This window comes from Xyrauchen texanus, chromosome 26 (genome assembly GCF_025860055.1).
Source record: "Xyrauchen texanus isolate HMW12.3.18 chromosome 26, RBS_HiC_50CHRs, whole genome shotgun sequence".
Lineage (NCBI taxonomy): Eukaryota > Metazoa > Chordata > Actinopteri > Cypriniformes > Catostomidae > Xyrauchen > Xyrauchen texanus.
Window position 1 is genome coordinate 14,804,174 of NC_068301.1, and position 15,454 is coordinate 14,819,627.

Sequence of the window (15,454 nt, forward strand, 5' to 3'; positions counted from 1 at the left end):
TAGACTTTGTCAGTTTGAACCAGTCTGGCCATTCTCCACTCTCCTCTCTCATCAATAAGGCATTTCTGTCTGCAGAACTGACACTCACTGGATGTTTTTTTGTTTTTGGCACCATTCTGAGTACACTCTAGAGACTGTTGTGTGGGAAAATTCCAGGAGATCAACAGTTACATAAATACTCAAATCAGCCCATTTGGCACCAAAAATCATGCCACAGTTGAAATCCTTGAGATCACATTTCTTCCGTATTCTATTGGTTGATGTGAACATTAACTGAAGCTCTTGACCCATATCTGGATGATTTTATACATTGCACTGCTGCCACATGATAAGCTGATTAGATAATTGCACTAATAAGTACGTGGGTTCCCAATAAAGTGCTCAGTGAGTGTACATGTGAACATATTAATTAATATTTTAAATGTATTATACATAAATAATATTATTTAGAAATATGTGAAACCCACAATGTACTTAAAGTAGTTACCTTAATTGAAAGTTAGTGACTGTAATCTAATCACAAAAAATTCCAAATGTAATACATTACACTACTTTTGTTTAACAAAAAGATATTAGATTACAGTAACTAATTATTTTGTAATCAGATTACACAAACACTGCTGGTCATCTTTAAAATTGCAGTCCTGGGTGTGACAAATTATTTTGTTAAAGTAGCATAAGCAACAAAAAACCCACGCTGTCTCTCAATTAATATAATGAAAGGTCACAAAAACGTATGTAAAATAATTATACAAAAATTAGAAAAACAGTTTTTTAAAAGGTTTAAGATTAAGTATTTCCACCACAGGACTCCAGGCACAGTCAATGCTTAAAACACCATGTCAAATACTCATTTGAAGCTTTAGAGTGTATATGAGGACTACAATACTGACAAAATATTTTTTTTTATGATATGATTTGACTTCATGGAAGTTTTGTGGGCCATGAACCTTTTTCAAGAACCTGGAAACTATTTATCTCAATGTCAAATGAAAGCCTGTTAAAAGTATAGTTTAACATTCTAATATTTCATTGACATATGGGCAAGCCACATCTTTGAAACAATCATCAACAGTTACAGCTGCTGACGTCAGACCATCCCCATCTCCTTTAGGACAAAAAGAACAGACGATTTTCTATGTCTCCTTACAATTGGGAGGAACGCGATATGTGACTCAGTGAATTATTAAACGGGCTTCTCAATTAGACCATGCATCTTCCAAAGCACTCAGGTGATGGAGTTTTTGTGGAAGCTTGCAACCTGAGAACAGGTCTATGTGGTGTGAATCGCCGAGCCATGTGGAGATCCTAACGCCCAATTGAGGCTTTATATAAAAAATGTTAGGCAGCAACTTGATAGAGTGCATCCATAAGTCCACTAATTTATTCATGCAGTGCCACACGCCCGTTAAGCCACAGGTGGAGGCTTTGTGTTTCACCAGGATCACAAAATAAGACCTATCTTCTTACAAGAGATTGTCTATGCTTACCTACAAGACACTGACTTGACTATTTTTCCTGTAAGGTCCATCAAAAACACCTATTGCATCAGTAGAAATTAATTTTCAAAAACTTTTCTATTCAATTTCAAGAAATAACTTTTGAATGGTTATGCCAGTTGAAAGCTCCAAGTTCTCTTCCTCTTCAGGTTGAAACACAATATAATAATTGGCACACTGCCTGAGCAGGTTATCATACACCTATCTACTGGTTTTATTGGTCAAACAAAAATAAAGAAATACTATAGGGAGATTTTGGAGAGCCCTCAACACAATCCACCTGTCAAACACAGTCACTGCACTCACAAAAACACACATTTACAGCTTTCAGAGGCCATTGACTCATTGGCCAGACACACACACACACGCACGCATACACACACACACACACTGTCATAAAAAAAGAAACAAACTAAAGTTTAAAACCCTATAAACATAGGTTTTGTTTGTTTTTATTAAATGGTCAAGAGAATACTAGTTTTGTGGTTACTGTTTTTTTGTGCTTGGGTCTCTGACACAAATTTTAATGCAGTGTCATAAAAGGTCTGTCTGCTAAGATCTAATTTGAATGGTACAGCATGACTGCTTTGAGAGAAGGGGCATTTTCAAATGTAACAGGTGGGACCTGTCAGAAAGTCAGTGGAGTCAGACAAATCACTGGCAGCTGTAACAGCACACACTCAAGTAAAAACTCTCTCTCTCTCTCTCTCTCTCTCTCACACACACACACACACACACACACACACACACACACACACACACACACACACACACACACACACACACACACACATGTTGGGGTTCCATGTTTTATGGGGACTTTCCATAGACATAATGGTTTTTATACTGTACAAACTTTATGTTCTATTCTCTTACCCTAACACTATCCCACACAGAAAACTTACTGCATACATCATTTAGTATGATTTACAAGCTGTTTTCCTCATGGGTGCCAACAAATTGTCCCCACAATGTCAAAAATTTCTGGTTTTACTATCCTTAGTGATAAATACTCTCTCTCGCTCTCTCTCTCTCTCTCTCTCTCTCTACACACACACACACACACACACACACACACACACACACACACACACACACACACACACACACACACACACACACACACACACACAAAGCATAGTAACTCCACTGATGAAAACACGTCTTTAATGATACCCTAAACTAGTTTTATATAATTAGCAAAGAGGTCTAGTTACACCACCATAATTACAAAGAGATATACTAAAATACAGTGAACATAACAGAGCTCAGATTCCGGTTGTCACTAAGAGAAAAGGCAACTTCTCTGCGTCAAACTTCTCACTACGCTCAAAAACAAGTTAATTTGCGCCACCATGTGGACAGCCCTTTCCCTTCAGTGACAGGCAATAACAACAAAGGGTTCTCTTAAAAATTATAATTCTGTAGTAATTTACTCATGTAGCGTGATTGTTTTCCTCAGAGCGTTTTCAAAACGCTCCGTTTTCGGTGATGGAAAACGCCATTTTGGTGTGAATGAGAACCGTAAAACTAGAGAAATTAAAGGCATATTCCGGGTTAAATAAAATAATAATAAAAAATAAAATAAAAATAAAAAAATAAAAAATATATATATATATATATATATATATATATATATATATATATATATATATATAAAATAAGAAAAATCATTCCTCCTTTCTAAAAAAAAAAACAAAACAAACAAAAAAAAAAAACATTTGAGGTTACAGTGAAGCACTTACAATGTAAGTGAATGGGGCCGATTTTCGAAGGGTTTAAAGGCAGAAATGTGAAGCTTATAATTTTATTAAAGCACTAACATTATTTATTCTGTGTATTATTTGAAATGTAAAGTTGTTTAAATTGTGCTACATTCATGTAACTTAACGCTACATCATCATGGCAAGTTGTAAAATGGGATATATCTTTACACAGAAAAGGTTAGTAAGCGATTGTATCACACTAAGATCATGTTAAAACAAATGTTTATGTCTTGTGGCTATACTTTTGAAACAGTGAGTAGTTTAATGTTTATGGATTGGCCCCATTCACTTACATTTTACATTTCTCACTGTAACCCAGATTTATTTTTAATTTTTTTTAAAGAAAAGTAGGACAAGTCAAAACAATTTCTTGTGATAATCAACATTATGTCACAAATGCTGTCAATTGAGTTTAACTTGTATTTAATCTGGAATATTCCTGTAATGCATTTTCAAAATAAAATGTATTAGTTTGGAAGTGGCCTCATTCACAATTAACTTTCACTGTATTGAAAAAAGATGCAATGAAAGTGAATGGTGACTGAGGCTAACATTCTGCCTAACATCTCCTTTTGGGTGCCACAGAAATCAATGATGGTTTGGAAAGTAAACTATGACAGAATTTTCATTTTTGTGTGAACTATTCCTTTAACAATATATTGATTACTTTGACAAAATATCTACACATTATTCTAATATAAAATTAATACATATAAAAAACATTTACACATACAATAAAAATAAATACACAATAGCTTATATAATAAGGCTTCCAAAATAATCATGTAAGACAGAAACTTGATTACTGTTTCCACAAGAATAATGTTTCCCTAGCAAGACAATAACCACATGAAAGTAATAGTTCTGAAATTCTGCCCTTGTTAGCAAGAACACTGGCCATTTATACAGATTTCATTTACAATTCTTAACCCATTATTCTGCTGACTTGACAGTAACACAATGACCCCTGTTGACACTAATTATGCACATCTTTTCCATTTCTTTTTCCAAACAAAAAGTCAGAGTTTGATCTGACCATACCCTGTGTAAAAATAATCATGATTAACATGAAAAGTGCATGTGCAACTCTAAGAATGTACACTTGGGAACATCCTAAAAGCAGTAGTTCATCAAGAAATGAACATTCTCTCAACATCTGAACATTTACTCACCCTCATGCCATCCCTGATGTGTATGATTTTCTACTGCAGAACAAAAAATAAGATTTTGAGAAAAATATCTCTAATATCTCTCATATTGGTCCATACAATGCAAGTGAATGGTGACCAGACCTTTCAAGCTCCAAAAATTACATAAAGGTGGCACAAAGGTAATCCATATGACTCCAGTGGTTAAATCCATATCTTCAGAAGCAATATAATACGTGTGGGTGAGAAACAGAAGTCTATTTCCCAAAGTGACTACATCACTTCATAAGAATTAAACCAGTGGAGTCCTATGGATTACTTTTATTTTATTCTGCCTTTACATGATTTCTAGAGCTTCTGGTCACCATTCACTTGCATTGAAAGGACATATAGAGCTGAGGTGTTCATCTTAAAATATTTGTGTTCAGCAGAAGAAAGAAAGTCATACACATCTGTGGTGGCAGGAAAGTGAGTAATTGATGGGAGAATTTCACCCATTTTTGGATGAACTATCCCTTTAACCTGTCTTAGTCTTAAAATCTAAACGCCCTCAACTGTGTCTTCAATCTGTTGAAAGGTGGAGTCATTTTCCAGTTCTGGAGACTCAGTTAGTCTTTAGCCCTCAGATTCTCCATTGATTTGTGTCTGCAGCTCTTTGGTTCTGGTTGGGACAGGAAGCTGTTTGGAATGGAGCAGTTCCTCAGGATTGAGATCCTGCTCTGCACTCACTGCACGAGGCCGTGCTGACTTAGTCCTCAATCTGTGTTTCAGGTCCTCCTCTCTTTCCTAAAAGAGATGTTTTCATCATATGAACCATGCAAAAACAGTGTAATGAACTCAAGTTGTAGCAGACAAATCAGAGGTCAAAAGAAACTGGATTTTAGTTCCTTAAGTAATGTGTAATCCATAAAGATAAGTGATAAATGCCATAAGGGATCTGCTTGACCTTTTTCCTCTCCTCCACTTGTTTCATTTTCATCTCAATGTCTTCCTTTCTGGTGACCTCTTGTTCTTTGCGAGTCTTGAGTGACTCAAGTCGAGCGGGTGGTCTGCTCCTTGGCTTCCCAGTGTCATCCATCTGACAGACATCATAAATGTTTTTCCAGTGGAACAGAAATACATACAGTATGTGCGCATGCACACATGTTTGTTTTCCTATCATGATGGGGACTTTCCATGGAGTTCTGTTCTTTTTATAGTGAGCTAATAATATTTTCTATCCCCCATGTATACTCCTGAACTTACAGACCTTGTGGCATTTTTAGGTTTTCATTATTTAGTGTGGACATTATTTAGTGAGTTTATTAAGCTTTTTCTTTCATGTGGGGACCATGAAATGGGTAAATCTTAAAAATAGACTCAAATACACTGGAGTATACTGCCTTCTATACCCATGTATACAGAAATATTTGGGAAATCATCACAAAATTTGACTTTTGCTATTTTAACACTTAATATTTCTCACCATAATGTTGTACGATTCTCCACTGCATCCCTGTATTTGTTGAGCTGGAATAATTCCCTGGATATGTAGCTGCTCCAGAATCTCACTGGACTCAGGTCTGTCTTGGCTCTGTTGGGCCCGTCCAGGACTCTGGGCTAGATTTCAGACATCATTTGAGTCAAAATAAATATAATTTTTTTTTTAAAGTCTTGTTGATTTATGTACAAAACTGTGTTAATTTAAAGTGAAATCACATTATTATTATTTTTAAAAAACTATGAAAGCAAAACCTTGCAGTGGTGGAAGCAGTCTGGGTACAGTTCCTGGCAGAACTGTCAGCTCCCTTGCATCTAGGCTGACCCCGCTGTCTGTGGTAATTTTGGATATAGCGGAGTCTCCGCGGGATCCCTCCTGAGCAACAAACCCCATAGTTTCGGCCTGCAAAATAACAGGGACGAGAACAAGTTACAGAGCAGTCTCACAGCAATGAAAGTTGAAAAAAAGGAAAAAAGAAATGTGTATATATACACACATTTCTTTTTTTTTTCCTTTTTTTGACTTTAACCCTTAAATGCATGTGAATATCACAAATGGATCAATAAAAAATGCCCAGATATTACAAAATTAGACATGTAGAAAACAATACAATAAAATATATTTTGATGTTTTATTTTCATAAAACATCAGAACAGGATTCATTACTTTAACACCAAAATTTCATGAGACACAACTGGCTGTCAGAACATATTGAGCTACACATAGCACATAAGCTACACATTGAGCTACACAAGACACTTATTGAGTCTTAATAGATGCCCAATATAAATAATTTCAATAGTATATTCAAACGACAATAACCATGTAATACTGTTCATGTGTTATACTTGCTATAGTTCACTTCAATCTTTTCGCTTCGTCAAATAGCAATGTCCAATGAAAATCAAGTCAATCACTGAAACAGTGTCACTTTGAGTAAGAAATAGAATGTATAATACATATGTGTACACGCATATGTGATACAGATAATTCATCATTGTTGTTAATTCATTGTTGCACAGAAAATCAAGGTGATATATTTATTTGTATGAATAGGAGTACTCATTCCTCTTGTAATAAACAAAGAAATAGATATCCTGTGATAAACTTACATAGATATGAAATAATCATAACAATATCATATATGCAAGTAGTTACATTCTTTTCAGTCTCAGGTTGGAGAAGAGTAACAAAAAGGTTAAAGGTGGACAGATCAGACGATTTCAGGTTTCCCCATCACCAGCACTACAAAGACCACAAATCAACAATTAAAGCAAAATTACTTTATTATACAAAATCAGTTCAGAAAAAGAGAATCAGTTCAGGAGAGAGCTAGTCAAAAATAACAAACAAAAAGCGTCTTCACTGGAATAGGAAAGTAAATTACCTATAAAAGAAAACAAACAATAGCAAACTTCCCTACCTCACTTTGTTAAAAACAAGAGTAAAACTTTTACACAAACAAAACTGGCATCCAGCTCCCTACAAATGATCCCACATAACCTATAACTTAAAATGGTCATTTTTAAATGGACAAAATAAAGCAACAAGTCAATGAGGCACACAATAACACTGTCTGGGGCAGGAGAACGAAACACTCCTTTGGAGGCAAATTTCTCAGTGTCTCTCCGAGTATGATGTCTGTTGGGCCTTTAACCTGGCACCCTCTTCCCATTGGCCAATCACAACGGGTAAGGGTTATGAGTTGGCAAATTGAAACAGGTGGCAGTCATCAATACCTGTTAGAGAAGAGCAAGAGCAACAGGAAAGGTGGAAAACAGAAAACAACCTACACCAAAACAGTGGCAAACAACACACAGACAAAACATCCACAGATGTAATATAAAATAAAAAAAATGACACTCTTACTCTTTCTAGGTCACCCATATTTTTTAAATATCAGGAATGGTTGAGTAAAGAATATCAATACATTTTTATATGATTACTCCATTTCACCTGAACAAAATGTGACTTCACAAAAATGTCTAAATATATGATCATTTTTTAAATGTAATATAGTCAGGAGGGTCTAAAGGGGTCTTCTCCAGTTTTAAGTTTCCCCCCTCACATGACAGCAGAATGCCATGTAAGTTGGTTACACCACCTGACTTTGATTATTTATTTGAATGAATATATCACTCATTCCTCTTGTAATAAGCAAAGAAATAGATATCCTGTGATAGTAAACTCATAAAGATACGAAATAGTCATAAAATATCAAATATTATGAATAATTTATGGAAGTGAAAAAAAAACATATTTTTGGAACTTAAAACATTGTAATTTTTTTTTGGGTATTACACTATTAATAAGAGAGAGATACAATACTAAAGAGTTTTGTAGGTACCTGGGGTGGAATGAGGTCCTGGGTCACTAATTTCTTCTATTTTTTTATTATTAATATTAGGATTTGTTAATTAAATTGAGTTATGAATATCAATACGTTTTTATAGGATTGCTCCATTTGACATGTACAAAATGTGCCTTTTTACAAAAATTGCAAGTAAATTGGTTATACCACCTTGTATTTGGTGAACAAAAATATTTAAAACAATATTAACAATATTTTAAACCACTTTTTTTTTTTTTTTTTGCTGAATTACTTTTATTTTATTTTACTGTTCGAACGACTGCACTTCTTAAACATATTTCCCTTTACACCCCAGAAAAAAATATGAAAATGACTTTGAACCGAGTAGCCTAATGGAAACCACGTTCATCATAGTAGAAGTGAATTCAAGTAACTGGTTCGTGTGAACTGCATTTATTTAATGTAGTTATGAATAACTACTAAAAATGAACGTGACGTCATTGATCCATATAACAAAACACTACCAGTGTAACCTCTAGGTGTAACGCTTTTCATTGTGTGTTTAATTATTAATTCACATTATCTATTAAGCAATAATCGTAGTCATGGGAACAAGAGTATTTCATCAGTTTCCTGGGATATCTTTCAACATCATATAACTCACTTTAATATACAGATCATAACATATTTACAATAATTTTAAATCGAAAAACAAAAGGACTGTACCTCATTTCCGTTGAAAGGTTTCACGGGTTCAACCACCGTGATTTTGGAGCTCCCACATCCCATGTTTCTTGTTCAGGACAGCGCGATGCTTCAAGGCTGCTTCGAAACTAATTGATCTGTTAAAAGTTCTTTCACATTCCGACACATGAGCCACGATCGAGCGACTATCGTCGTCATGGACTCTCTGTGTTGCTAAGGTCCGTTGCTACAATAAATCTGACCCTGTTGTCAGAGGTCACGGTAACCTGTTATGTTGCCTTGACATTAAATTGGTCAAATATAAAACACGGGTTTTTAATAGCAACTGATGATTACTGCAATGAAGTAGGCCTACATATAACAACTTTTGTTAATTAGTCACGAGTCTCCTTAAGAATTTAAAATTCACTAACTAGAAAAAAGAAGTTAAAACTAAGTTTACATTCATGAACTAATCAAAACGTCAGTACAATAGAAGCTTTCAATTTTCAAATATAGGTAAACACTTGATGGAGGCAAATACAGAAGCATCTTCTTCAGAATCAGAATCAGAATCAGCTTTATTGCCAAGTATGCTTACACATACAAGGAATTTGTCTAGGTGACAGGAGCTTCCAGTCAACAACAATACAAACAATACCAAAAACAGCAGCAAGACATAGGTAATTAAAAACAAAAAAGAACACAAAATAAATAATTATACATATACGTACATACACTCACCTTCATACATACCCACATACACACGTAGTGCAAATCTATTACAATCTGTTATATAAAGAACAAAAACCTGTATATTATGTACAGAGCAATGTAAGTAATGGCAGAAGTTGATAAGTTGGATAATATAAATTTAAATTAAAATTAAACTGTGTATTGCACATAATTATTCTCAATGGGGCAATTTAATTGTTCATTAGATGGATGGCCTGAGGGAAAAAACTGTTCCTGTGTCTGACGGTTCTGGTGCTCAGAGCTCTGAAGCATCGGCCAGAAGGCAACAGTTCAAAAAGGTAGTGGGCTGGGTGAGTGGGGTCCAGAGTGATTTTACCAGCCTTTTCCCTCACTCTGGAAGTGTATAGTTCTTGAAGGAGGGGCAGGGGGCAACCAATAATCCTCTCAGCAGACCGAACTGTCCTTTGTAGTCTTCTGATGTCTGATTTCATAGCTGCACCAAACCAGACAGTTATTGAAGTGCAGAGGACAGACTCAATGACTGCTGAGTACTGTTTCAGCAGCACTGGTGGCAGGTTGAACTTCCTCAGCTGGGGCACCAGTGCTGATGGTACAGGTGGTGGAAGTGAATTTTCCCTGCCTCACAAGCTGCTGCCTGTCCGTCAGAAAGCTGATAATCCACTGACAGGTAGAGGTGGGAACAGGGAGTTGGTTTAACTTATTCCGGCGTATATCTGGTATGATTGTGTTGAAAGCCGAGCTGAAGTCCACAAAAAGGATCCTTACGTATGTCCCCGGTCTGTCCAGATGTTGCAGGATATGATGCAAATCCATGTTGACTGCATCATCCACAGACCTGTTTGCTTGATAAGCAAATTGAAGGGGGTCCAGAAAGGGTCTAGTGATGTCCTTCAGATGGGCCAACACCAGTCTCTCAAATGACTTCATGACCACAGATGTCAGGGCGACAGGTCTGTAGTCATTAAGTCCTGTGATTTTAGGTTTCTTCAAAGTAGAATAAATTATAAATTATTCTCACCCTTAAAAACAAAGTGAGTGTGAAAACAGGTTCCTGTGTCAACCTGATTTCATGACTAATCTCTATGCAAATTTCTTCAGGTTCTGGGAATGGAGCATATATTTGTTTGTGTTGTACAAAAGTGTTGGGTGCATTTACAGTGTTCACTCCATGGAAATGCATTGTATTCTAAATGACACCACCTGTCAGAAAACAATGGGCCACCTAGACATATTTCCTTAACTACAAAGGCAGCAATTCTAGGACATTGTTTGCCCACAAAGTGACATAATCAGCAGTCTACCTTGCACATAATAAGTGTTGTTGGTTGACATGCATTTCACTGGATTTCATTAGAAAAAAAATAGCATTCATCCATACATTTTGGATAAATGCTGAAGGTTCCTTCAGCATTTGAAGGTAAACTGAAGGTAAGCTGAAGGAATTGCTGAAGGTAAGCAGAAGGTTGCCGGTTCGATTCCCACAGTCACCACAATTGTGTCCTTTAGCAAGGCACTTAAATTCACGTTGATCCAGGGGCATCGAAACAAAGAAAAGGAAGGAAAAGAAAGAAAGAAAGAAAAGAAAATTCAAGGAAAGAAAGGATGAAAGAAAGAGATAAAGAAAAGTAAGAAGAAAAAGAAGGAAAGGAAAGAAAAATAAGGAAGGAAAGACGACAAAGAAATAAACAAAGAAAAGGAAAGGAGGAAAAGAAAGAAGAAAAAGAAAAGAAAGAAAGAAGAGAAAGGAGGAAGAAAAATAAAGAAAAGATAAAGAAAAGAAAGAAGAAAATGAAAGAAAAAAGGAAAAAGAAATAATGTAAAGAAAAATAAAGAAAGAAAATTAAAGGAAAGGAAAGGAAAGGAAAGGAAAGGAAAGGAAAGAAAGAAAGAAAGAAAGAAAGAAAGAAAGAAAGAAAGAAAGAAAGAAAGAAAGAAAGAAAGAGATTCTGAAATTCCTCATGTTGATTTCAGGTCACGTCAGGAGATGGTACTGTTGCTCATCTTTTCCCCGTCACCACCCACGGACCCTGCAAATGGGAAAAGCAGGAAGAGCTAGTGACTTGTGTTAATAAAGCCAGGAGTAATGTTCAGAATAGAATACTAGCTTACTACTTACTGAATATTACACATTATATACTGCCTACTATTGTATTTATTTTTATTTGCATAATACACACAATATTATAAGGATGTCCCGATAGCATGCTCATGTACTTATACTCGTTCTCATAAAAATGCTCAAAAAACTGATACCATGTGACATACAAATGTTATCATGTAAACATTCAGCATGCAAATTAAAATCACTTTATGTCCTAGTGAGATTATTAAGATTCAAAAGCTGCGATTTAATGAGATAAATTATCGTTTGAATGTGCTGCGCTCTTCAAATGTGAGTGCTTGTTTTTGGAGCGCAAATTCACTTTGTAGCGCAAGTCACATAAAGACTGCATATTTATTTAATTAAATAGCAACATTTTGCAGTTTAATAATATCTAGCTATGTCTCATTTCGAAGGCTGTGTAAACTTTCATAGGACATATGGAAACGGAACGTAACATGGTTGCTATGATAGCACGCCACACTTTAATTTGCGCAAGCGCTTCCAGTGAGAAGGGAACAACTTCCCCCTGGATGGGAATGTATGAGGTACATTTAAGTAAGTTATAATGATGTAAATAGAAAAGAAAATAGATTTTACAGGTGTATTTTTAGTCTAATACAAAAAAATATATACAAGTGCATCCGGAAAGTACTCACAGCGCTTCACTTTTTCCACAATTTGTTATGTTCCGGCCTTATTCCAAAATGGATTAAATTAATTATTTTCCTCAATTCTACAAACAATAAGCTATAATGACAATGTAAAAGAAGTTTGATGTGTTTGAAATCTTTGCAAATGTATTAAAAATAAAAAACGAAAAAAATAACATGTTCATAAGTATTCACAGCCTTTGCTCAATACGTCGCTGAAGCACCTTTGGCACCAATTACAGCCTCAAGTCTTTTTGAGCATGATGCTACAAGCTTGACACAGCTATTTTTGGGCAGTTTCTCCCATTCTTCTTTGCAGGACCTCTCAAGCTGCATCGGTGCACAGCCATTTTCAGATCTCTCCAGTCCAGAGATGTTCAATTGGGTTCAAGTCTGGGCTCTGGCTGGACCACTCAAGGACATTCAAAGAGTTGTCCCGTAACGACTCCTTTGTTATCTTGGCTGTGTGCTTAGGGTCCTTGTCCTGTTGGAAGATAAACCTTCACCCCAGTCTGATGTCCAGAGTGCTCTGGAGCAGGTTTTCATCAAGGATGTCTCTGTACATTGCTGCATTCATCTTTCCCTCGATCCTGACTAGTCTCCCAGTTCCTGCCACTGAAAAACATCCACACAGCATGATTTTCCCACCATCATTCTTCACTATAGGGATGGTATTGGCCAGGTGATGAGCGGTGCCTGGTTTCCTCCAGACATGAGGCCAAAAAGTTCAATATTTGTTTCATCAGACCAGAGAATTTTGTTTCTCATGGTCTGAGAGTCCTTCAGGTGCCTTTTGGCAAACTCCAGGTGGGCTGTCATATGCCTTTTACTGATGAGTGGCTTCCGTCTGGCCACTCTACCGTACAGGCCTGATTGGTGGAGTGCTGCAGAGATGGTTGTTCTTCTGGAAGGTTCTGCTCTACCCACAGAGAGACGCTGGAGCTCTGTCAGAGTGACTATCGGATTCTCAGTCACCTCCCTGACCAAGGCCCTTCTCCCCGATCGCTCAGTTTGGCCAGGCGGCCAGCTCTAGGAAGAGTCCTGGTGGTTCCAAACTTCTTCCATGTACGGATGATGGAGGCCACTGTGCTCATTGGGACCTTCAATGCTGCAGAAATTTTTCTATACCCTTCCCCAGATCTGTGCCTTGATACAATCATGTTTCGGAGGTCTACAGACAATTCCTTGGACTTCATGGCTTGGTTTGTGCTCTGACATGCACTGTTAACTGTGGGACCTTATATAGACAGGTGTGTGCCTTTCCAAATCATGTTCAATCAACTGAATTTACCACAGGTGGACTCCAATCAAGTTGTAGAAACATCTCAAGGATGATCAGTGAAAACAGGATGCACCTGAGCTCAATTTTGAGTGTAATGGCTGTGAATACTTATGTACATGTGATTTTTCAAATATTTTATTTGTAATAAATTTGCAAAGATTTCAAACAAACTTCCTTCATGTTGTCATTATGGGGTATTGTTTGTAGAATTTTGAGGAAAATAATGAATTTAATCCAATTAGGAATAAGGCTGTAACATACCAAAATTTGGAAAAAGTTAAGTGCTGTGAATAATTTCCGGATGCACTGTATTAATATAATAATACATATCGTCACCTTCCTAAAATAATGTCCTAAGACATTTTTTCAGGTTTTTCAGAAATTGTTACCAGAGGTGGCCAGCATCATGAGGAGATGATTTAGGCAAAAACATTTATTTTGTCAAAAAATGACGTAGGACATTATTTTAGGAAGGTGACGATATTATATACTCTGCACCCATCTACTGAGGTACTCCAACTTAGGAATTAACATTCCTTGCATTTAAACACATTTACTGGCAAATTGGCATAATTTTTTTAGACATTCCCAACTGCGGGTTGTGAGTGCCCATGAATGATCAACCTCATGTATCCTTCGAATTCCCATGAACAGAGGTCGCTGTCGAAGGCTGCATTCGAAGTGTCCTACTCGCTTTTCTGAAACGAGACTACGTATGCGGCTGACAAATGCGACCTCCAATGGACACAGCCTTCCAAATGAGACACAGCCTGTCTGTAGAACTACTACTAATAATAAATCAATAGTAATTGTATTATATTCAAGCATAATACAATGTAATCAGAAGGTCGCTGGTTTGATCCACACAGCCACCACCATTGTGTCCTTGAGCAAGACACTTAACTCCAGGTTGTTCTGGGGGGATTGTCCCTGTAATAAGTGCACTGTAAGTCACTTTGGATAAAACTAATGAATTAGGTTTTTCTCTTTTTTTTTTTTTTGGCTTAGTCAAGAATATGTGTTAACAGATCATTTATTAAATTGTCGCTCTAAAAGTATTTATATTAGTATAGAAAGTATAAGTATAGTATATTGTGAGTTTTATGATATCAATAAATAGATTGTCACATTTACATTACATATTTGTGCAAGAAAAAAGAAAATATGCTGCAAGTTCATCAACCTCATTGGTCTTCCAATAACTTAATGCAACGAGGGAAACGTCTTTTGGCATGACGCACCCACCCCCTACAACAATCTGCTGTGATATCCTCACAACCAGCATCTATTGCACCCAGTGAGGACAACTGGTTGTGAGGATGGTGATCAATAGACCTTCCATCTCCATGCAGAAATGAACTCCTCAATGGGATTTAGGAATTGGAAGTATGGTTGGAGAAACTCTATCAAAAAATGTGGGTGGGCAACAAACCATACCCTGACTCTATTTGAATGATGGAAACTTACGCTGTCCCAACTATAACATACGTTGACACATCATTTCTTACCAACCTGCTCTCATTCTCAGGAATGAGATCCCTGTAAAGAGTTTCCAACAAATTGAGGATACATTGTGTGTTATAGGGCCCAATGATTGGAATGTGGCTGAGTACACCATTCCCACATATGGCAGCACACATTGTAATGTTCCCTCCACGCTGGCCTGACACGTTAACAGTGGCTCGGTGACCAATAATATTATGGCCACGTCTACTGACTTTGGTCACGTTGAACCCTACCTCATCAACATACACAAAAATGTGTGGAGATTCATCAGCCTCCAGCTCCATCACTCTCTATAAAAGATAGGAGA

At 36.5% G+C, this 15,454-nt stretch overlaps 1 protein-coding gene across 1 annotated transcript; it reads right to left on the reverse strand.

Moving 5' to 3' along the window:
• Positions 1–3,237: 3,237 nt before the first annotated feature.
• On the reverse strand, positions 3,238–9,094 carry LOC127620332 (stathmin domain-containing protein 1-like). Its single transcript, XM_052093532.1, has 5 exons — positions 8,931–9,094; positions 6,148–6,295; positions 5,879–6,012; positions 5,360–5,491; positions 3,238–5,199 (listed from the first exon to the last, which is right to left on the reverse strand). The coding sequence occupies exons 1-5, from the start codon at positions 8,991–8,993 to the stop codon at positions 5,029–5,031; spliced, it is 648 nt and encodes a 215-aa protein (XP_051949492.1). The 5' UTR covers positions 8,994–9,094; the 3' UTR covers positions 3,238–5,028.
• Positions 9,095–15,454: the final 6,360 nt, after the last annotated feature.